Here is a 24,557-nt window from a genome sequence, read left to right as displayed (position 1 = left end):
AGAAACAAAAATCTAGAACCAACTACAGAACAAATCAAAATATAAGAATAAATTGTTTTTCTTGGAAAAACAATTATTATTACCAGATTTTAGTATCAGTGATAAAATATCTTTCTACCTTTTTTGTGTTTGTACATCTCTAACAGGTGTACCCATCTCTCTCAGACTAAAAAGTGTTCTCTTTTTAACTTTTTACTTTGTATTGGGGTATAACCAATCAACAGACAATCTTGTGATAGTTTCAGGTTGAACAGCAAAGGAACTCAGCCAAACATATACATGTATCTATTCTCCCCCAAACTTCCCTTCTATCCGGACTGCCACATAACATTGAGCAGAGTTCCCTGGGCTGTACAGTAGGTCCTTGTTGGTTATCCATTTTGACTACAGTAGCGTGTACATGTCCCTCCCAGACTCCCTAACTATCCCTTACAGCCATCTTCCCCCCTCCCCAGAAACCATAAGTTCATTCTCTTAAGTCTGTGTCTGTTTCTGGAAAACCTTTGTTTTTATCAGAATTGGGCCATTTAGGCTTGGCACCTCAGGTTGTGCTTAAAGAAAAAATGAATAGAAAGAAAATTTTTTTTTGAGTATGCTTTCTTCATTTTCCAGAATGGGTGATTTCCTGAAAAGCAGTCAAATCAAAACGAATAACACATTTCCATGAGACATTCTGTTTCATATCTCATGGTTTTTTCATTTTGTTTAGGTAGTGTTGTAGAGGAAGAGAAGAGGGGGGAAAAATAGAGCTCTCTCTATCACCCACCACCTTTGTCCTCTGCTCGAAGCATGTGCGAGTGCTCCAGGCACTGTTTTTTTAAACTGCATCTTCTTTATGTTGCATACTTTAATTTCAGAACAAAATAAACCAAAAAGACAACACGTAACATTCAAACCCCATGTCAGACGTGGAAAGGAATAGAGCCTGAGGCCCTTGTATCCTGCCTTAGACAGAAGGATGGAAATAAAACCACTGGACATCAGCAGAGGGAGCTGGATGGGCCAGGGCCACTGGGGCTACTGCCAGGGGAATCACGGGGACACGATACAGAGGGCACAAAGTCTGATGAGAAACTCCTCATCTACTTCTTCCATGCATCCTCGTCACCCTGGAGCAAGGTGGGGGGCGGTGGTGGGGGGGGGGGGGGCACCAGCAGCCCTGGGCTCCTCTGCTGTCACTTCACCTTCATCAGCGCCCGGCACTGATGCAGCTGAAGTAGGTCTGGGCATCCTCAAGCAAGAAGCCGGAAGAGAGCAGTTTCTAACAGCATCTGGATGGTGCTCACTTTAAAATAATTCATTAAGCTGTGCATTTGACTAATGTGATTTTCTCTGAATTTTATTTTATAATTAAAAAATGTTTTCAAAATAAATAAATTAAGACTGTCCTATGGGAGAAAGCCCTAGGCTAATAGGAAGACATCCTCTCACTGAAGCTAGAGCCCAAATCCCAAAATAGCATTCAAGATCACCCTAAGCAGACTAGACTACGGGGAGCTCTGGTTCCCCGTGAGACAGGCTCTCCGGGACTGCATTGAGCTGAATCCCGGAATCCTTGTAAAAACCGAACTTGCTTACTGTATTATGTAAAAATTAGCACAATACTGCTATGTATTTCATGTGGTGGTAAGGGTATGTGTATGTGTGTGTGTGTGTGATTTTGGTTCTTTTTCCCTCCATCAATCCTGGATCTTCTTATTCCTTCCAGAATGGGTTTTTATCTGCAGTCCCTTATTTAGGCTGTTGGTTATGTATGATCCTGTCTGGTCAAGCTGCTGACAATTTAAGGGCAAGATGGAATTTTTCAACTCTATGGGTTCGAAGAGTTTTTAGCCTTATAGGTAGGTAAAAATGAATCATGTTGTTTTGGTTTACAATTATTTACTGTGTTTACGTTGAAAGGCAAAGTAAAAGTGATAATATTAGTTATTTGTTCACATATCAAAACAATATATTTTAACACACGTAGTACATGTCTGTATAAGATGGTTCTTTTTGAATGATGCATTTTGAGGATTGCGATTTATAATATCCTGTTATCTCTACCATACTCTTATAGCTATAAAAAAAAAAAGGCTTGCTTTGCTAAATATCTTCCCCAGAATTTTTATAAATCATTTTGTTTTCAACTCTAAGTTTGCAATGAAAGTAAGAAAGTCTCCATCCCTTTTCTATTTTAAATTTCAATCAAAAATAAATACTAGCATCATTATAGCAAATGAGGACCCATAAATCAAAGAACTCAAAGGAACCTTAAATAATCATGTTTCAGACTCTGATTTCAGAAAAGTGAATTTTAAAACGATGTAAGACAACTACTAAGTTCCTTGGTTGCAGTATCTACAAATACAGCATTTCCATCATCATAGAGAGTTACTGAATGGCCCTGCTATAGGCACAGAAAACACAGCAGCTGCTCGTTACATCCCTTCCTATATTACTTTTATGTTATGCTTGCTACTACTACTGCTAAGTTGCTTCAGTCGTGTCCGACTCTGTGTGACCCCATAGACAGCAGCCCACCAGGCTGCCCCGTCCCTGGGATTCTCCAGGCAAGAACACTGGAGTGGGTTGCCATTTCCTTCTCCAATGCATGAAGGTGAAAAGTGAAAGTGAAGTCGCTCAGTCCTGTCCGACTCTGAGCGACCCCCATGGACTGCAGCCTACCGGGCTTCTCCATCCATGGGATTTTCCAGGCAAGAGTACTGGAGTGGGTTGCCATCGCCTTCTCCGATGTTATGCATAATTGCCTGTAATAAACTCCGCGTACCGGTTTCAGTTGTCAAAACCTAGATGGAGTATTTTCCTAACCTTATCTAACAAAGTTTATTATTTAGTTTACTTTCTTTGGTTATGTGAATTTTGAATCATATTCTGTATCAAATGTTGCCTCTCTCTGGAACCGTATGTTTTAGTCATTCTCTTGCTCTTTTCTCAAACATTGTAGAACATTAGCTGAGTCCTGGTCACATGTAAATTTAATAACATTGCATAAAGAGATTTTTTAACTTTTATAATAGTTGCATTAATCCTATATATTTTCCAGCACTTTTTATTTCAGTTCAGTTCAGTCGCTCAGTCAGTCGTGTCTGACTCTTTGCTACCCCATGGACTGCGGCATGCCAAGCTTCCCTGTCCATCACCAACTCCTGGAGCTTGCGCAAACTCATGTCCATTGAGTCAGTGATGACATCCAACTATCTCATCCTCTGTCGTCCCCTTCTCCTCCCGCCTTCAATCTTTCCCAGCATCAGGGTCTTTTCAAATGAGTCGGTTCTTCACATCAGGTGGCCAAAGTATTGGAGTTTCAGCTTCAGCATCAGTCCTTCCAATGAATATTCAGGACTGATTTCCTTTATTTATGAAACTATAATTGAAGCTGAGTCTTCCAGGCAGTACAATGTTTCTACAGTAGGTGGCAGTAATATCAAATCTCAGATTTATGCTGTATTAAACAGCAAGCAAATACTAATGCTGGGGCTTGTTTTTTTCTTTCTGTAACGTTTTAACTCCAGGGATGATTGGACCTGCGATATTCCTGGTCGCTGCAGGATTTATAGGCTGTGATTATTCCTTGGCTGTTGCATTCCTAACCATATCAACAACACTGGGAGGCTTTTGCTCTTCTGGATTTAGCATTAATCATCTGGACATTGCTCCTTCGTAAGTACTGATTTAAGATTGGTTCAGATTAGCTTTAAGTTATTATTTAAATTATTAATCATTTGATCATTATTAATCATTAATTGTAGTGAATTATGCATAACATAAACTTTACTATTGATACCATTTTTAAAATATCTTAGAAATTCTAATGTATTTTTATTTATTTATTTTTGAACTTTTAATTTTGTACTAGGATATAGCCAATTAAAAATGTCGTGAAAGTTTCAGGGGAACAGCAAAGGGACTCAGCCAAATATATACATGTATCCATTCTCCCCCAAAACCCCCTCCTACCCAGGCTTCCAAATAACATTGAACAGAGTTCCTTGTGCTACAGAGTAGGTCCTTGTTGGTTATCCATTTTACATATAGCAGAGTCTATATGTCCATTCCAAATTTCCTAAGTATCCCTTCATTAAGTGCATCCATTCACATTGTCATGCAACCATCAACATGATCCATTCAAGAACTCTTTTTTTTTTTTTTAATATTTATTTCTTTATTTAGTCACGCTGGTTCTTCATTGCTGCTCAGGCTTTGTTCTAGTTGAGGAGAGCAAGTTCTGCTCTCTGGTTGCAGTGTGCTGGCTTCTCATTGCGTTGGCTTTTTTTGTGGAACAAGGGCTCTAGGGTGCGTGCTGGCTCAGCAGTTGTGGCACACAGACTCAACTGCCCCGAGGCACAGGGGATCTTCCTGGACCAGGAATCGAACCCACGTGTCCTGCACTGGCAGGCAGATTCTTTACCACAGAACCACCAGGGAAGCACGTTCCAGAACTCTTTTTTATATTCCCAAGCTGAGAGCCTGGACCCATTAAACACTAACTCCCATTCTTCCTCCCTCACCCCCGCTCCCTGGCAACTGCCCTTCTATTTTCTTGTGTCTATGAATTTGACTGCCCTAAGACTGACTTAAATCTTTAAACAAAGTTTCAGTTTACATAATAATTAAAGCATGAAGTTGTTTTTAAATTTAAACGTTTAACTATCATCACCTCTGTAAAAACATTATATACACCACCCAGCTAGAATAGGACCTCAGTGAAGGCAGAGTTCTTCAGAGTCTTAACGTTCTCAGGGCTCACCATGGAGCTTGGCCACGGTAAGCATTTAGTTGGTTGGATGAATGCCCAAGACCAGACCAAGTTGTTTGTCCAGTTATGATCTTCAGTTCAGTTCAGTTCAGTTCACTCGCTCAGTCGTGTCCGACTCTGCGACCCCATGAATCGCAGCACGCCAGGCCTCCCTGTCCATCTTACCTATGTGCAAATATATTTGTTTAGTACTTGATAGCATATAAACCCTCTTCACAAACATTATCTTGTTTGATCCTCAAAGCATTCCTTTGAGAAAGGAATTCTTGACCTATTTTATGACTGAGAAAACTCAGATTCAGAGAAGTCAAGTGACTCATCTTGTATCGCCCAGCTAATACATGATAGAGGCAAAACTTCCCCTAGGATCCTACTTTTAAGCCCAGAATTCTTTCAATAGCTATTTCTCTGGAAGTATTCTTTGGGCCACATTCTTCTAGAATTCTTTTGTGCCAGTTGATAGAAGGTAGAGGGGGGGGACTGTGTGAATATTTTAACCCAGAGGATTCGGTGCACTTAATGTTTTTAAAATAATGAATATGAATTTATTTTTAGAGAAAAGACAAGTAGTCTCCTACCCCTTAGCCCCATTTTTTCACACCTAGATTACCCCAGAATCTTCCTATTCCTATTAATCCTCAGTTTCCCATCCCTTCAATAAATACTTCTAGATAAGCACCAATAAACTGATGCTCATAGAACTTGCATGGACCTTTGAAATCATTCTAATCCAGTCTCTTGTTTTGTATAAGAAGTCCAAGAAGGCACCGCAGGATCAGAGTCTTTGTATGCCTGGCTCCAGGCAGAGTCCTGTCTGCTGTCCACAACGCCTTCCACTGGGATTCATTCTCAGCCTCTGGTCCATCTCCTTTCCTCCCCACCCGTATGAATCCTTCCCAGCTCACATCCCAGTTCTTCATTAAGCCTTTCCAGACCCTTGTGCTTTTTTCTCTCTTCCTTTTCTCAGTTTATAATTTTATGCTGGATATCATAGCTTAATTTGTAATTATTTCTGAATGTAACTCTTCTCTTTCTTCTCGCCCTAGTCTGTTTAGGAGCTTTCTCAGACTGAGACATCTTATATATCCATATCACAACTTCTACACAAGGAGAAGCACCCCCAATCCATAGCTGTTGAGTGCTTGATGTACATGATCATGCTAAAAAAAAAATAGGAGCTTCCATCTACATACCCTTAACAGTGGGGAACCGAGGAAAGAAAACGAGTGACATGTGGGTATTGGGCCAAGAAACGATTTGAAACAAAAGATAGCCAAGCAAAAGCTCTGGTGCTGTCACCTCTGAGGGTCCAGGGCCCAAGTCTGTCCTGTTGACCCCCGGCAGTGCTGTGCAGGGCCATCGGCAGTGCTGTCAATCAATTACATGCATGGAAGACGGAAAATAGATTTTCTTTTTTTATCATTTTATTTTATGTATTTATTTTTGGCTGTGCTGGGTCTTTGCTGCTGTGTGGGCTTTCCTCGAGTTGTGGCAAGTGGGGCCTACTCTGGTTGCGGTGTGCAGGCTTCTCGTTGTGATGGATTCTCTCGCTGCAGAACAGAGCTCTTGGGCACGTGGCCTTCAGTAGTTGCAGCTCCTGGGCTTTACAGCGCAGGCATAATAGTTGGGGTGCACGGGCTTAGTTGCTCCCCGGTACTGGGATCTTCCAGGACCAGGGATCAAACCGGTGTCTCCTGCGTTGGCAGGCAGATTCTTTACCGCTGAGCCACCAGGGAAGCCTGGAAAACAGATTTTCGTATTCAGTATCATGACAAAATCCTTTCTAAAAACCTGTTTGTGTATTGACCTTACTGTGTGTCAATCAACACTTTGCTTTAATGCTCTTTCTTATGAGAAACAGGGGAAGAATTTTGTGAACTTTACAAGCTAGAAAATGTTAAGTATACATGTTGTTGAGTTTAGAACTAAAGGAGTTTTAGAATTCCCCAGTGGTCCAGTGGTTAAGGCTCCTCACTTCTAGTGCAGGGTGCACAAGTTCAATCCCTGTTAAGGGGGCTGTTAATAAGATCCAACATGCCGTGCAGGGCAACCAAAAAAAATTTTTTTAATTAAAAAAAAACAAAACTAAACTAAAGGAGCTTAACATAGTGAGGAAAGAGAAGAAGACTTGAAAAGTAAATTAACCTCAAGAAAACCTTGTTAAATATAGTGACAGTTTGAAAGATCGGATACAAACGTAACTGAAATAATTAAGAGCCCATTGACATAAAAGGAGTGAAGGTGTAAGAAGCCTTTTCAGCAGATGGGCCTAAGCAGGAGCCCAAAGGCCTAAACACATCTCTGCTCGGGACTTGAGGTAGACGTGGTATTTACAAAGTAGACTAAGTCTCATTACAGAAAAGGATTCAAGGCATAGCAATAATTAAAGGACTGAAATATGTTCCCTTATGCGATTGATTAGAAAAGGAATCTGGAAAGGATTTCCCTGGAAGTAAGTTAAACGGGTGACATTGTTTTTGTAAACTACAGTGCACAGTTCGTACATCAGGGTATACAGTGCATAGTTCGTACATGCAGGGTATACGTGTATAGTTGATACAGTGTATAGTTTTATCATAGAAAGTTAGAACTAGGAAAGATTTAGAGTATTCTTATCTATGAGGACTCTGGTCCATGGACCACTGGCATCATTACATGAGAGCTTGTGCAAAATGCAGATTCTCAGGCATCTCTCCAGACTTAGTGAACCAGAATCTGCATCTTTAGATCCTCAGGGATCTAAAGGATCCTTTATATCCCTGTGCTTTCAAGCATGAGGCCCAGGGCTGGCCCAGTCCTCTAGTGCATACAACAAATGTCTGTATAGTACCAGTTGTACATTCAACCCTCCACAGGGCACTATAGAGAATAAAACCCAGCTCCTGCTCACAAGGCAATCAGTCTAGTTTGGGAAAGAAACAATAAAAAATAATTGTAATAAGTTATGAATTCATTCTTTCAGCAAATGCTTATCACGTGCCCACCTACTAAGTGTCAGCCAACACAGCCCAGCCCTGGCCTGTGGAACTCTTAGTCTAGGGTGGTAGACATGAAAGAAACAAATAAAAACTAACTTTTTGAAGAGAAAGTAAGAGAATATAATAGGGGGCATAAGGCAGATCAGGGAGCAAGAGAAGGTCTCTCTGAGGAACTGATACTTATTTAAGCTAAAGCCTCAAAGATAAGCAAGAAGTTAGGCAAAAAGGAAGTAGTGTTCTTGACAGGAGAATTTACATGGCAGGAAGAGGAAATTGGTGTGTGTCTCAGTCTGCTTGGGCTGCCAGAATAAAACACACAGACTGAGTACCTTAAACGACAGAAATTTTCTTACAGTTCTAGAGGCAAGAATTCCCATCAAGGTGCCAACACCTTGGTTTCTGGTGAGCACTCTTCCTGGTTTGCAGAAGGGCCAACTCCTTGCTCTGTGCTCACATGGCCTTTCCCTGGGTACGTGTGCATGGGTGTGTGCAGAGAGCTCTGATGTCTCTCACTCTTCTTATAAGGGCATCAGCTTTGTCAAATGAGAGTCCTGCTCCTTATGATCTCATTTAACCTCTATCACCTCGTAAAGAGCCTGTCTCCAAATGCAATCACATTGAGGGTCAAGACTTCAACATATGAACTTTGGAAGCACATAGACATTCATTCCAAAACTCTATATTTCACTTAACTGAGAGGTCACCTGTGGCTGAGATGCAGGGAAGAAGGCCACTGGGGAGTAAGTAGGGGCCTATCAGTTCAGTTCAGTTCAGTTCAGTCGCTCAGTCGTGTCCGACTCTTTGCGACCCCATGAATCACAGCACACCAGGCCTCCCTGTCCATCACCAACTCCCGGAGTTCACCCAGACTCACGTCCATCGAGTCAGTGATGCCATCCAGCCATCTCATCCTCTGTCATCCCCTTCTCCTCCTGCCCCCAATCCCTCCCAGCATCAGAGTCTTTTCCAATGAGTCAACTCTTGGCATGAGGTGGCCAAAGTACTGGAGTTTCAGCTTTAGCATCATTCCCTCCAAAGAAATCCCAGGGCTGATCTCCTTCAGAATGCACTGGTTGGATCTCCTTGCAGTCCAAGGGACTCTCAAGAGTCTTCTCCAACACCACACTTCAAAAGCATCAATTCTTTGGCGCTCAGCCTTCTTCACAGTCCAACTCTCACATCCATACATGACCACAGGAAAAACCATAGCCTTGACTAGACGGACCTTTGTTGGCAAAGTAACGTCTCTGCTTTTTAATATGTTGTCTAGGTTGGTCATAACTTTTCTTCCAAGGAGTAAGTGTCTTTTAATTTCATGGCTGCAGTCACCATCTGCAGTGATTTTGGAGCCCCAAAAAATAAAGTCTGACACTGTTTCCACTATTTCCCCATCTATTTCCCATGAAGTGATGGGACCGGATGCCATGATCTTCGTTTTCTGAATGTTGAGCTTTAGCCAACTTTTTCACTCTCCACTTTCACTTTCATCAAGAGGCTTTTGAGTTCCTCTTCACTTTCTGCCATAAGTGTGGTGTCATCTGCATATCTGAGGTTATTGATATTTCTCCCAGCAATCTTGATTCCAGCTAGTGTTTCTTCCAATCCAGCTTTTCTCATGATGTACTCTGCATATAAGTTAAATAAATAGGGTGACAATATACAGCCTGGACGTACTCCTTTTCCTATTTGGAACCAGTCTGTTGTTCCATGTCCAGTTCTAACTGTTGCTTCCTGACCTGCATACAGATTTCTCAAGAGGCAGGTCAGGTGGTCTGGTATTCCCATCTCTTTCAGAATTTCCCACAGTTTATTGTGATCCACACAGTCAAAGGCTTTGGCATAGTCAATAAAGCAGAAATAGATGTTTTTTCTGGAACTTTCTTGCTTTTTCCATGATCCAGCAGATGTTGGCAATTTGATCTCTGGTTCCTCTGCCTTTTCTAAAACCAGCTTGAACATCAGGAAGTTCACAGTTCACATATTGCTGAAGCATGGCTATAGTAAGTATTTTAAATTGTATTCAAAGCAAGTAGGAAGTGACCTTCTCTGGTCACTTTTAATGTCACTCTTGTGTGAACAAATACAAGCAGAGAAAACCAATTAGGAGGCTATTGCAGTAACCCAGGTAGGAGGTGGTGATGGCCTGGAATGGAGATAGAAGATGTAAAGAGGTAGATAGAGTTGAGATCTTTGTAAATACGGTAGAAGTGACTTGACAATAGATTAGACCTGAAGAGTAAAGAAGATACCCATGATGATGCATGCATGCTCAGTCACTTCAGTCGTGTCCAACTCTTTGTGACCCTATGGACTGTAGCCTGCCAGGCTCCTCTGTCCATGGAATTCTCCAGGCAGGAGTACTACTGGAGTGGGTTGCCATGCCCGCCTCCAGGGGATATTCCCAATCCAGGAATAGAACCCACATCCCCTGCACCTGCTGCACTGGCAGGCAGATTCTTTACCCACTGAACCACCTGTTGTTGTTTTTCAGTCACTCAGTCGTGGCCAACTCTTTTAGACCCCATGCACTGCAGCACACCAGACTTCCCTGTCCTCCACTATCTCTCGGAGCTTGCCGAAACTCATGTCCATTGAGTTGGTGATGCCATCCAACCATCTCATCCTGTGTCATCCCCTTCTCTTCCTACCTTCAATCTTTCCCAGCATCCGAGTCTTTTCTAGTGAGTCAGCTCTTCACATTAGGTGGCCAAAGTATTGGAGCTTCAGCTTCAGCATCAGTCCTTCCAATGAATATTCAGGACTGATTCCCTTTAGGATTGACTGGTTTGATCTCCTTGCAGTCCAAGGTACTCTCAAGAGTCTTCTCCAACACCACAGTTCAAAAACATCAATTCTTTGGCACTTTATGTCCAAGTCTTGATGGTCCAACTCTCACATCCAAACATGACTACTGGGAAAACCATAGCTTTGACTATACAGACTTTTGTTGGCAAAGTAATATCTCTGCTTTATAATATGCTGTCTACATTTGGCATAGCTTTTCTTCCAAGGAGCAAGTGTCTTTTCATTTCATGGCTGCAGTCACCATCTGCAGTGATTTTGGTGCCCAAGACAATAAAGTCTGTCACTGTTTCCATTGTTTCCCATCTATTTGCCATGAAGTGATGGGACCAGATGCTGTGATCTTTGTTTTTTGAATATTGGGTTTAAGCCAACTTTTTCACTCTCCACTTTCACTTTCATCAAGAGGCTTTTTAGTTCCTCTTCACTTTCTGCCATAAGGGTGGTGTCATATGCATATCTGAGGTTATTGATATTTCTTCCAGCAATCTTGATTCCAGCTTGTGCTTCTTCCAGCCCAGCATTTCTCATGATGTACTCTGCATATAGGTTAAATAAGCAGGGTGACAATATACAGCCTTGATGTACTCCTGAGCCACTTGGGAAGCCCATTATTGTGGTGACTAGGTTGTATTACATTTTTGACCCATAGTTTTTCTCATTAAGTAAACTGTGAGCTCCTTGAGAACAAGAACTATGTTTAATTCATTACTGGACATGAGAGTCCTCTGTAGTGGTGGACACAAATGACATACTTAGGAATTTTTTGTTAAGTGAGCCACCACGGTGAGAAGCCCATGAACTGCAGTGAAGCATAGCACCTGTTCACCACAGCCAGAGAAATGCCACACAGCAGTGAAGACCCAGCTCGACCAAACATAAATAAATAAATAAAATTTAAGAATTATTTGTTAAATGAATAGATGGATGGGCGGATGACAGCAATAGTTGGTGTTTACTATTAAAATGGCTTGAACTGTTGGATCTCCTTCATCCATTATAGTTATAATTGGTTAGAAACTGTGATAAGAATCGACTATGTTCCAAGGAAGACATTAGGGTGAGTGATGTATTTCTTACACATTTGAGGAGTATCTTCATAATCAACAATTTTAGTTCATCCTGTTCCCTCTTACTCTGAGAATACTCAATAAATTGTGGGGAAATAAGACGTAATTTTTAAAAATGTATTCAACAGATTATTTATTGAGCATCTACTGTCCAAAGTGGTATGTGTCCTGGGCACACCCAGATTCTATCCTCAAGGAGGTTAAAATAATAAACTATAGTTGTTGTTTTTTATTTATGTTGGAGTCCAGTTGATTTACAATGTTGTATTAGTTGGACAGCAAAGTGAATCAATTTGCTGTATATGTATATGAATCTATTATATGTATCCATATATCCTCTCTTCTTTAGATTATTTTCCCGTGTAGGTCATTATACAGTATTGAGTAGACTTCCCTGTGCTATGTAGTAGAGCCTTACTAGTTATCTTTTTTATATATAGTAGTATATGTATCAGAGAAGGCAATGGGACCCCACTCCAGTACTCTTGCCTGGAAAATCCCATGGACGGAGGAGCCTAGTGGGCTGCAGTCCATGGGGCCGCTAAGAGTTGGACATGACTGAGCCACTTCACTTTCACTTTTCACTTTCATGCATTGGAGAAGGAAATGGCAACCCACTCCAGTGTTCTTGCCTGGAGAATCCCAGGGACGGGGGAGCCTGGTGGGCTGCCGTCTATGGGGTCGCACAGAGTCGGACACGACTGAAGCGACTTAGCAGCAGCAGCAGCAGCAGCAGTACATGTATGTCAGTCCCAGTCTCACAGTTTATCCTTCTCCTTTCCCCTCCCAGTAAAAATAAGTCTTTTTCTACATCTGTGACTCTATTTCTGTTTTGTAAATAAGTTCATCTGTACCTTTTTTTTAGATTCCACATGCCCATCCATAATGCCCTACAATGGCATTATTTCTTTCTTTTTTATGGTTGAGTAATATTCCATTAAACATATGTACCACATCTTCTTTTTTTTGTTTTTGTTTTTTTTGTACCACATCTTCTTTATCCATTCCTCTGTTAATGGATATTTTATATATCTGTAACAATGCCTTATTGAAAACAGTCATCACTGAATTCAGAATGTAGGAAAGATCAGTTTTCTCATGCTTAATTTTTTGCTACAAGCCCCAGCATTTAGATTATAACATTCCAATATTAAGTACTGATTTGGAACCAGACAAATTGAGTAACATTTTATAGTCTTTATTTCTTTCTTATCTATAGAGTAAAGATAACCTTCCTCTTGGGGTTCATTTTACTGTTAAAGTGGGATAAGATATAAAAACTACTTAGAACCCTGCCTGGCATAAGGTTTTTCAACAGGCAATCAGTCCTGTTAGCATGTAAATATATGTTGACATGGTATTTTTTAAGCCTTTTCTTCTGTGGACTAAAATATATATTTTCTATGGATAATTTTGTTACTCAGATTTCAAAGGATTTGAATAGATTTTTAACTATTAATCCCACAGAATTCTAAGACTCCAGTAGCACAGAATCCAGACTGAGTCCATACAACAATTTCTTTCCCCCAGGCTCTCATCAATCTTTCATGGCCTTTCTTGCCCAGTGTAATATAAGTATTTGAATGAGCTTCTTGGTGCTGACATTTAGAATTTCACAACATTCATCTGCACTTAATATCTGTCACTGAAAAGGCCTGGCAACACTGCAGTCAGTTCCTCCTACTGCCAAGGTGTTAATGCTTTAAAAAAAAAAAAAAAAGGACAAGTTCTGCCAAGCTTGGTTAATTTAAGATCTGCTCCCTAAAGGGCATAAGCCAAAAAGCTCTGAGCTCTTTCGTTTGTTGTTGCACACTGTGTAATCAGTTTTCAATATAAAAATTTGTGATGTTTCCAGATAACTGAATTGGGTTCAGCAGGATATTTTATTTAGGCACTGTGTCGATCAACTCAGGATGCCATAAAAACACCATGTGGCTGAGTAGCTTGAAAAACAGAAATTGATCTTCTCACAATTCTGGAGGCTAGAAGTCTGAGGTCAGGGTGCCTGCTGGGTTGCGTTCTGGTGAGGGCTGCCCTCCTGGTTTGCAGACAGTCACCTTCTCACTATGTCCTCATGCGGCCTCTCCTCGATAGGAGCTCACAGAAACAGAGAGAGCAATCTGCCTTTCATCCTTTCCTGGTAAGGCCACCAAGCCTATTAGGTTGGGAGCCTATCTTTATGACCTCATTTAACCTCAATTACTTCTTAAAAGCCCTGTCTCCAAATATAGTCACATTGGAAGTGTGGGTTGGGGGAGGACACAATTCTGTCCGTAGCAGGCACTTTTCCACGTCTAAAATGGGGCAAGGAATTTCAGATCAGCGGTCTGCAACCGAGGTACTGAGGATCCTAAACCTAACGGAAACAGTATCATCCCACAATAATACTTTATGGTCTAATTAATACCAAGCTTCTTTAATTTTGACCACAATTTTATTTTATAATATCACTGATTATCTCATTAAAAAGTTGAAAGTCTCTAATTGGCCTTTGTATATAACTTGGTGGCTTTTGGGCTTCCCTGGTAGCTCAGCTGGTAAAGAATCCACCTGCAATGCAGGAGACTCCATTTCAAGTCCTGGGTGGGAAAGATCCCCTGGAGAAGGGATAGGCTATCCACTCCAGTATTCGTGGGCTTCCCTTGTGGCTCAGATAGTAAAGAATCCATTTGCAATGTGGGAGACCTGGGTTCGATCCCTGGGTTGGGAAGATCCCCTGGAGAAGGGCCTATCAACCCACTCCAGTATTCTTACCTGGAGAATCCCCATGGACAGAGGAGGCTGGCGGGCTACAGTCCATGAGGTCGCAAAGAGTCAGACACGACTGAGTGACTAAGCACTGCACACAGCACAGGTGACTTTTATAAAAAACAACTTAATTTACTTGATTAACTAATTTTTAACTCTACCACCACCATTGAGTTTTCATGCTAAAAATATCAAACCTAAATATAGTGAACCCTCTAGGATCTCAAGTCTGTAGTCTGCCACGACCCTATGGACTGTAGTCTGCCAGGCTCCTCTGTCCATGGAATTCTCCAGGCAAGAGTACTGCAGTGGGTTGCCTGCCATTCCCTTCTCCAGGGAATCTTTCTGACCCAGGGATTGAACCTGGGTCTCCTGCACTGCAAGCAGATTCTTTACCATCTGAGCCACCAAAGAAGCCCATAGATACTACCAGTGTACAGGAAATACAGGGGAGATAAAGTGAAAGTGAACTCTCTCAGTCATGTCTGACCCTTTGCAACCCCATGGACTGTACCCTACCACGCTCCTCTGTCCATGGGATTTTCCAAGCAAGAGAACTAGAGTCGATTGCCATTTCCTTCTCCAGAGGATCTTCTCAACCCAGGGATCAAACCCAGGTCTCCCACATTGCAGGCAGACGCTTTACCATCTGAGCCACATAGGACTATATCAAATGATGCCTCAGTCTACAAAATTTAGAGTTGTAGGGCCATCTGCAAGACAAAATCCCAAGTTTTTCCTTTAATACACACAACTTAGAATACTGTTCAGCAACCCTAGCATGTAATCCAAAATGTTACATACTGTATAATCCTTCAGAATCAAGTCCCAGGAGAAGGTACTTTGTCCCTTTGTCTCCAGGGGACAAAGCTCCAGCAGCCAGTGCAGCCAGAGCCCCATAGGACCAGGCGTGGGACCTGACCAACTGCGGGTCACACACCATTTCTCTGGTCAGCATATATTGAATTAGCATATATGTTGCACTGGAAATAATAAAGGAGAATAAAACATGAGTTTTCAGGGAGACTATGGGGTCAAAATTAGCAAACTTGAATTAGAGAATGATTACCTCTTAAAACATGAAGTACCAGCTTTGAGGACAATAAAGATTCTGAAAAGAATTTTTATCAATAGGCATTTTTGTCATATACACACAGTATTTATAAACTCAGTTTATCAATTTCTAGGACAATATGCAGGGATTTAGCTACAGGAAGATATGTAATAAGTTCAACAAATAAGTTGTGAAACTGTGCTTGATATCTCATTTCTATAATAATATATTGTTATGTTATTAGATATATTAAAATATATACAGGAAAAAGTATATTTACCAAAATGTTACTGTTGATTGTCTCTGCATAGAAGGATTATAAGTAATCTTACTTTCTTCATAGTATTTTTCTTATTTAAAATTTTTAACAATGACATAAATTTTGTAATCGGGAAATAAATTCTTTTTTTAACTTAAAAAGTTTTAAGATACATGAAGCTTCCTATCTAGACACCATCTTGTATGAAAATCATATCTCAGCATGTCTCCATTTCACTGTAAAAGAGATCATTTCAATGGCTGTGTTCCTCTATATGATGTTAGAACTATTGAAATACAAGGTTTTCAGCAGCTAACTATTTAGTCCTATTTCAGTAAGACATTGCATTTAGACATAAAATTTCACAAGAGTACAGCATAGGAATGTAGTTATCTATGGACAGAAGCTACTTAATTGTGTAACACAGGGAATTGCCTGGTGGTTCAGTGGTTAAGATTCTGCACTTCCATTGCAGGGAGTACAGACAAGTTCAGTTCCCACCCTCCCCCCAAAAAAACTGTGTAACACATTAATAAACCTCTATGAAAATGTCTCTGCAGGTATGCTGGTATTCTCCTGGGCATCACAAATACCTTTGCCACTATTCCTGGAATGATTGGGCCCATCATTGCTAGAAGTCTTACTCCTGAGGTAAGTAGATAACTTACTTATAAACCAAAAAGGTCTAAACAGTTCATTTGAAACTGCACATCTATATCGAGTATATTTAATTAAGGGTGAAATGCTGAATCCCAAAGAAAGGCAATGCCAAAGAATGCTCAAACTACTGCACAATTGCACTCATCTCACACGCTAGTAAAGTAATGCTCAAAATTCTCCAAGCAAGGCTTCAGCAATACATGAACCGTGAACTTCCAGATGTTTAAGCTGGTTTTAGAAAAGGCAGAGGAACCAGAGATCAAATTGTCAAGATCCGCTGGATCATGGAAAAAGGAAGAGAGTTCCAGAAAAACATCTATTTCTGCTATGCCAAAGCCTTTGACCACGTGGATCACAAGAAACTGTGGAAAATTCTGAAAGAGATGGGAATACCAGACCACCTGACCTGCCTCTTGAGAAACCTATATGCAGATCAGGAAGCAACAGCTAGAACTGGCCACGAAACAACAGACTGGTTCCAAATAGGAAAAGGAGTACGTCAAGGCTGTATATTGTCACCCTGCTTATTTAACTTATATGCAGAGTACATCATGAGAAATGCTGGGCTGGAAGAAGCACAAGCTGGAATCAAGATTGCCGGGAGAAATATCAATAACCTCAGATATGCAGATGACACCACCCTTATGGCAGAAAGTGAAGAGGAATTAAAAAACCTCTTGATGAAAGTGAAAGAGGAGAGTGAAAAAGTTGGGTTAAAGCTCAACATTCAGAAAATGAAGATCATGGCATCTGGTCCCATCACTTCATGGCAAATAGATGGGGAAACAGTGGAAACAGTGTCAGACTTTATTTTGGGGGGCTCCAAAATCACTGCAGATGGTGATTGCAGCCATGAAATTAAAAGACGCATACTCCTTGGAAGGAAAGTTATGACCAACTTAGATAGCATATTCAAAAGCAGAGACATTACTTTGCCTACAAAGGTCCATCTAGTCAAGGCTATGGTTTTTCCAGTGGTCATGTATGGATATGAAAGTTGGACTGTGAAGAAAGCTGAGCACCGAAGAGTTGATGCTTTTGAGCTGTGGTGTTGGAGAAGACTCTTGAGAGTCCCTTGGACTGCAAGGAGATCCAACCAGTCCATTCTGAAGGAGATCAGTCCTGGGTGTTCTTTGGAAAGACTGATGCTAAAGCTGAAATTCTAGTACTTTGGCCACCTAATGGGAAGAGTTGACTCATTGGCAAAGACTCTTACGCTGGGAGGGATTGGGGGCAGGAGGAGAAGGGGACGACAGAGGATGAGATGGCTGGATGGCATCACTGACTCAGTGGACGTGAGTCTGAGTGAACTCCGGGAGTTGGTGATGGACAGGGAGGCCTGGCGTGCTGCAATTCATGGAGTCGCAAAGAGTCAGACACGACTGAGCGACTGAACTGAACTAAACTGAAAATGCTGAATGCCTATTCTTGTGCAGTTATTTACAGCAATGAAAAGCTAAATGCCTTAGTAGGTGGGAAAGTATATTTCAAAGAACACTCTGAATTTTAGACAGAACAATAGAACAATGAAGATCTTGTAACTGAACCCGTGCAACTCCTTAAGAGTTGTGATATTAGAGCAGATACATGACTTGTGTCTTTGGTTTGAACAAATAAATTTGGCAGTGTAGAATTATTCAAGAAGTGGAACCACAAAGATATCAGGAAATCATGTGCGAATGAACAAAAACAGTTGAAATTATCAAGAACGTTTAGAAAAACAGAAGATTTAGCAAATGTATAGATGTCTTTGGGCTTCCCTGGTGACTCAATGGTACAGAATCCGCCTGCAGTGCAGGAGACACAGGTTCAATCCCCGAGTCGGGAAAATCCCCTGGAGGAGGGTGTGGCAACTCATTCCAGTATTCTTGACTGGAGAATCCCATGAACAGAGGAACCTGGCAGGCTACATACAGTCCATGGGGTCACAAAGAGTCAGACACAACTGAAGTGACTTAGCAGGCATGCATAGATGTCTTCACATATTCAAAAGATGGTGACTTCTCTCAAGAGTTCCACAAAAGCAGATAGAAAGAAGTTGCTGCTGCTGCTGCTGCTAAGCTGCTTCAGTTGTGTCCGACTCTGTGTGACCCCATAAACGGCAGCCCACCAGGCCCTGCCGTCCCTGGGATTCTCCAGGCAAGAACACTGGAGTGGGTTGCCATTTCCTCCTCCAATACATGAAAGTGAAAAGTGAAAGTGAAGTCACTCAGTCGTGTCTGACTCTTAGCGACCCCATGGACTGCAGCCTACCAGGCTCCTCCATCCTTGGGATTTTCCAGGCAAGAGTACTGGAGTGGGTTGCCATTGCCTTCTCTGAGAGAGGAGTTAGGAGGAGATAAATAGCAAATTTTCTGTTTAAAGCTTTTACTGTGTGGAATGGGCTGCCCTATGACTTAGTGGGCTTCCCTGGTGGCTCAGCAGTAAATAATCTACCTGCAATGCAGGAGACACAGGTTCAATCCCTGGGTTGGGAAGATCTCCTAGAGAAGGAAAATGGCAACCCATTCCAGTATTCTTGCCTGGGAAGGACCGTGGACAGAGGAGCCTGGTGTATTACAGTCCATCAGGTTGCAAGAGTCAGACACAGGGCTTCCCTGGTGGCCCAGTGGTAAAGAGCCCACCTGCCAGTGCAGGAGACATGGGTTCGATCCCTGGTCTGGGACAGTCCCACATGCTGCGGAGCAACTCAGCCAGTGCACCATAGCTACTCAAGTCCACGCACCTGGAACCTGTGCTCCACAACAAGAGAAGCCACCACAACGAGAAGCCTGCATCTAGAGTGTAGTCCCCGCTCGCCAACTGGAGAGAGCCCTGCAGCAACAAAGACCTAGCAAGGCCAAAATAAGTAAATTTCAAAAAAAGAGTCAGACATGACTTAGCAACTAAACCACCACCACCGTGAATTAGTGAGCCCTGAAACAGTCAAATGTATATTCAACTGGCACTTCTTGTTTTCTTCCTCTCTTCTATTTTATTTTTTATTTTTTTAATTTATTTATTTTAAATGGAGGCTAATTACTTTACAATATTGTAGTGGTTTTGGCCATACATTGACATGAATCAGCCATGGGTTTACATGTGTCCCCCATCCTGAACCCCCCTCCCACCTCCTTCCCCATCCCATCCCTCTGGGTCATCCCAATGTACCAGCCCTGAGCACCTTGTCTCATGCATCGAACCTGGACTGGCAATCTGTTTCACATATAATAATATACGTTTCAACCCCATTCTCCCTAATCATCCCACCCTCACCTTCTCCCACAGAGTCCAGAAGACTGTTCTATACATCTGTGTCTCTTTTGCTGTCTTGCATATAAGGTTATCATTACCATCTTTCTAAATTCCATATATATGTGTTAGTATACTGTATTGGTGTTTTTCTTTCTGACTTACTTCACTCTATATAATAGGCTCCAGTTTCATCCACCTCATTAGAACTGATTCAAATGTACTCTTTTTAATGGCTGAATAATATTCCATTGTGTATATGTATCACAGCTTTCGTATCCATTCGTCTGCCAGTGGACATCTAGGTTGCTTCCATGTCCTGGATATTATAAACAGTGCTGTGATGAACATTGGGGTACACGTGTCTCTTTCAATTCTGGTTTCCTCGGTGTGTATGCCCAACAGTGGGATTGCTGGGTCATATGGCAAATTCTATTTCCAGTTTTTTAAGGAATCTCCACACTGTTCTCCGTAGTGGCTGTACTAGTTTTCATTCCCACCAACAGTGTAAGAGGGTTCCCTTTTCTCCACACCGTCTCCAGCATTTATTGTTTGTGGACTTTTGGATAGCAGCCATTCTGACCTGCGTGAGATGGTACCTCATTGTGGTTTTGATTTGCATTTCTCTGATAATGAGAGATGTTGAGCATCTTTTCATGTGTTTGTTAGCCATCTGTATGTCTTCTTTGGAGAAATGTCTGTTTAGTTCTTTGGCCCACTTTTTGATTGGGTCATTTATTTTTCTGGAATTGAGCTGCAGGAGTTCCTTGTATATTTTTGAGATTAATTCTTTGTGAGTTGCTTCCTTTGCTATTATTTTCTCCCATCCCGAAGGCTGTCTTTTCACCTTGCTTATAGTTGCCTTCATTGTGCAAAAGCTTTTAAGTTTGATTAGGTCCCATTTGTTTATTTTTGCTTTTATTTCCATTACTCTGGGAGGTGGGTCATAGAGGATCCTGCTGTGATTTATGTCAGAGAGTGTTTTGCCTATGTTTTCCTCTGGGAGTTTTATAGTTTCTGGTCTTACGTTTAGATTTTTAATCCATTTAAAATTTTTTGTGTGTATATGGTGTTAGAAAATGTTCTAGTTTCATTCTTTTACAACTGGTTGACCAGTTTTCCCAGCACCACTTGTTAAAGAGATTGTCTTTTCTCCATTGTATATTCTTGCCTCCTTTGTCAGAAATAACGTGTCCATAGGTGCATGGATTTATCTCTGGGCTTTCTATTTTGTTCCATTGATCTATATTTCTGTCTTTGTGCCAGCACCATACTGTCTTGATGACTGTAGGTTTGTAGTATAGCCTGAAGTCAAGCAGGTTGATTCGTCCAGTTCCATTCTTCTTTCTCAAGATTGCTTTGGCTATTCGAGGTTTTTGTATTTCTATACAAATTGTGAAATTATTTGTTCTAGTTCTCTGAAAAATACCACTGGTAGCTTAATAGGGATTGAATTGAATCTATAGGTTGCTTTGGGTAGTATACTCATTTTCACTATGTTGATTCTTCCAATCCATGAGCATGGTATATTTCTCCATCTATTTGTGTCCTCTTTGATTTCTTTCATCAGTGTTTCATAGTTTTCTATATATAGGTCTTTTGTTTCTTTAGGTAGGTATATTCCTATGTATTTTATTCTTTTCGTTGCAATGGTGAATGGAATTGTTTCCTTAATTTCTCTGTTTTCTCATTGTTAGTGTATAGGAATGCAAGGGATTTCTGTGTGTTAATTTTATATCCTGCAACTTTACTGTATTCATTGATTAGCTCTAGTAATTTTCTGGTGGAGTCTTTAGGGTTTTCTATGTAGAGGATCATGTCATCTGCAAACAGTTAAAGTTTTACTTCTTATTTTCCAATCTGGATTCCTTTTATTTCTTTTTCTTCTCTGATTGCTGTGGCTAAAACTTCCAAAATTGTGTTGAATAGTAGTGGTGAGAGTGGGCACACTTGTCTTGTTCCTGACTTTAGGGGAAATGCTTTCAGTTTTTCACCATTGAGGATAATGTTGGCTGTGGGTTTGTCATATATAGCTTTTATTATGTTGAGGTATTTTCCTTCTAATCCTGCTTTCTGGAGGGTTTTTATCATAAATGGATGTTGAATTTTGTCAAAGGCTTTCTCTGCATCTATTGAGATAATTATATGGTTTTTATCTTTCAATTTGTTAATGTGGTATATTACACTGATTGATTTATGGATATTAAAGAGTCCTTGTGGTCATGTGTGGATGTGAGAGTTGGACTGTGGAGAAAGCTGAGCACCGAAGAATTGATGCTTTTGAGCTGTGGTGTTGGAGAAGACTCTTGAGAGTCCCTTGGACTGCAAGGAGATCCAACCAGTCCATTCTAAAGGAGATCAGTCCTGGGTGTTCATTGGAAGGACTGATGCTAAAGCTGAAACTCCAGTGCTTTGGCCGCCTCATGCGAAGAGTTGACTCATTGGAAAAGACTCTGATGCTGGGAGGGATTGCAGGCAGGAGGAGGAGGAGACGACAGAGAATGAGATGGCTGGATGGCATCACCGACTCAATGAACATGAGTTTGAGTAAACTCTGGGAGTTGTTGATGGACAGGGAGGCCTGGCGTGCTGCGATTCATGGGGTCGCAAAGAGTCGGACACGACTGAGCGACTGAACTGAGCTTTACCTGCTGATTATTTCTCTGCCTTTTCATCTTGTTTAGATTGCTGTGTTTGGGGTGGCCTTTCTGTATTCTGGCAGTTTGTGGTTCCTCTTTATTGTGGAGGTTACTCCCTGTGGGTGGGGCTGGACAAGTGGCTTGTCAAGGTTTCCTGGTTTGGGAAGCTTGCGTTGGTGTTCTGGTGGGTGAAGCTGGATTTCTTCTCTCTGGAGTGCAATGAAGTGTCCAGTAGTGAGTTTTGAGATGTCTATGGGTTTGGTGTGACTTTGAGCAGCCTATATATTGAAGCTCAGGGCTATGTTCCTGCATTGCTGGAGAATTTGCATGGTATGTCTTGCTCTGGAAGTTGTTGGCTCTTGGGTGGTGCTTGGTTTCAGTGTAGGTATGGAGGCTTTTGGATGAGCTCTTATCGATTAATATTCCCTGGAGTCAGGAGTTCTCTGGAGTTCTCAGGTTTTGGACTTAAGCCTCCTGCCTCTGGTTTTCAGTCTTATTCTTACAGTAGCCTCAAGACTTCTCCATCCATACAGCACCAATAATAAAACATCTAGGTTAATGGTGAAAAGATTCTCCACAGTGAGGGACACCCAGAGAGGTTCACAGAGTTACATGGAGAAGAGAATAGGTAGGAGGGAGATAGAGGCGGCCAGGAGGAGAAGAGGGGGAATCAAAAGGGGAAAGATCAATCTAGCCAGTAATCAATTCCCTATGTCAACTGGCACTTCTTGAGTGCTTATTTGTGTGACAGATACAAAGGATTCGAAGGCAAAATTGCAAATTCTCATTATTTGAAGGTTGTATGTACAGTGTGACGAAGGCAGAAAAAAATGTGTGTAGAGTGCTTTGGGTACAGAGAAGGGAACAGCCAGTTTGTGGGGACGGAGCCTGGAGGGGTGAGCCAGGGTGTGGGAGGGGCCCCTCCCACCCCCCCAGGGCCCAGGCACTGCCCCGGAAATACCATGGACCCGGGGCTGGTCTGCCCTGAAGCCAGATGGCCGCCTGAGGCCAGATCACTAAGCAGGGACTCTGAGTTGTATAAAAAACCAAATTCAGCAACCTCAAAGGCCCTTTCAAACTCTAGTTTACTGTTTAAGAAAAACTAAAGGACTAGTGAAATTGGATTCTTCAAGAGGCTTATTTACTGACTGCAAAAAAAAAAAAAAGAGGCTTATTTAAATCTCTATAAATAGACTTAATTTTCTGTCTCTGTGATGAAATTAACACTATCCAATCCTTAGGATTTTCAGGCTATGCCTACAAATTGTCTTATTACCAAATACTCTCGTGTTCACTGCAGGTGGCGCTCTCTACCATTTCTAATTCCTTACTCACGTGAATCAGTGCCTCCTTGTTATGCTTTTCTCTCACTTAATGGAAAGGAATGTTGAAACATCTCAGCATGATCAGGTCACAGATGTTTAGCCTTATCTTCCTGGAGCATTGTGGCAACACAAGAACCTAAGTCAGCTTAGGTTAGCTTACACACTATCATGAGTAATTCCATACATTCTCAATAGTCCTGGCACTTCTGCTGGGAAGATACAGACTCCTGAATTCAAGTCTTGAATGTTTGTAAAGTGGAAATGAACTGGATTTCAGATATGTTGTTTTAGCGTTTGTTTAATATTATTAGAAGGCCATTCTTGTAATTTACTATTTTTTTTATACTTTTATATTTTTTTGGTTGTACTGGGTCTTCATCGCTGTGCATGGGTTTTTGCTAGTTGTGGCAGGCAGGAGCTACTCTTTATTGTGTTGTATGGGCTTCTCATTGCAGTGGCTTCTCTTCTTGCTGTAGGTACGAGTTCAGTAGTTGCAGCACCTAGGCTCAGCAGTTGTGGTTCCAGGGCTCTAGAGCTCGGACCCAGTCCAGTAGTTGTGACCCAGAGGTTTAGTTGCTCCACAGTATGTGGAATCTTCCTGGACCAGGGATCGAACCTGTGTCCTCTGCATTGGCTGGCAGATTCTCACCCACTGTGCCACCAGGGAAGTTCAAAAGGCCATTATTTTTTTTTTTTTAAAGGAAAAGCACATTTGCCTTTACAATTGTAATTACTTACAATTAAAGTTTACTGCACAACCACCAAAATTTTGTGGAATGAGTCAGAACATAAATAAATAATGAAACAGGAAGTTCCCTGGAAGTCCGTGCTTAGGATTTGGCACTCACTGCTGTGGCTCAGGTTCAGTCCGCAAGCTGAGATCCCACAAGCTGTGTGACATGGCCAAAAATTAAGAAGAAGAAGAATGAAATAAAAGGTCAGAGTGTGCCTGAGGTTCAATTTTGTTACAGACAAAACAGTATTCTTGAAAAACTGGTGGAATTTTTTTGTTAAGAGGCAAACTAGGAGCTT

At 41.5% G+C, this 24,557-nt stretch overlaps 1 protein-coding gene and 1 long non-coding RNA gene across 11 annotated transcripts in view; one reads left to right on the top strand and one right to left on the bottom strand.

Moving 5' to 3' along the window:
* The window catches only part of SLC17A5 (solute carrier family 17 member 5), a 76,403-nt gene that overhangs the window by 48,190 nt on the left and 3,656 nt on the right, over positions 1 to 24,557 (top strand). For 8 of the 9 annotated variants that reach the window (XM_019967036.2, XM_070795744.1, XM_070795741.1 and 5 more), the window contains 3 exons: positions 1,709 to 1,841; positions 3,516 to 3,663; positions 16,231 to 16,321. In XM_019967036.2, coding sequence (XP_019822595.1) covers positions 1,709 to 1,841; positions 3,516 to 3,663; positions 16,231 to 16,321 — 372 coding nt within the window. The remainder of the gene's footprint in view (positions 1 to 1,708; positions 1,842 to 3,515; positions 3,664 to 16,230; positions 16,322 to 24,557) is intronic. The other variant, XM_070795747.1, reaches the window with a different exon arrangement.
* The window catches only part of LOC139184879 (uncharacterized), a 35,506-nt gene continuing 14,764 nt past the window's right edge, over positions 3,816 to 24,557 (bottom strand). For both annotated transcript variants that reach the window (XR_011568367.1, XR_011568366.1), the window contains one exon: positions 3,816 to 6,498. This is a non-coding gene — a long non-coding RNA (uncharacterized lncRNA). The remainder of the gene's footprint in view (positions 6,499 to 24,557) is intronic.

The sequence above is a fragment of the Bos indicus genome, chromosome 9 (genome assembly GCF_029378745.1).
Source record: "Bos indicus isolate NIAB-ARS_2022 breed Sahiwal x Tharparkar chromosome 9, NIAB-ARS_B.indTharparkar_mat_pri_1.0, whole genome shotgun sequence".
NCBI classification, from domain to species: domain Eukaryota; kingdom Metazoa; phylum Chordata; class Mammalia; order Artiodactyla; family Bovidae; genus Bos; species Bos indicus.
This window is presented reverse-complemented; position numbering and strand designations above follow the sequence as displayed.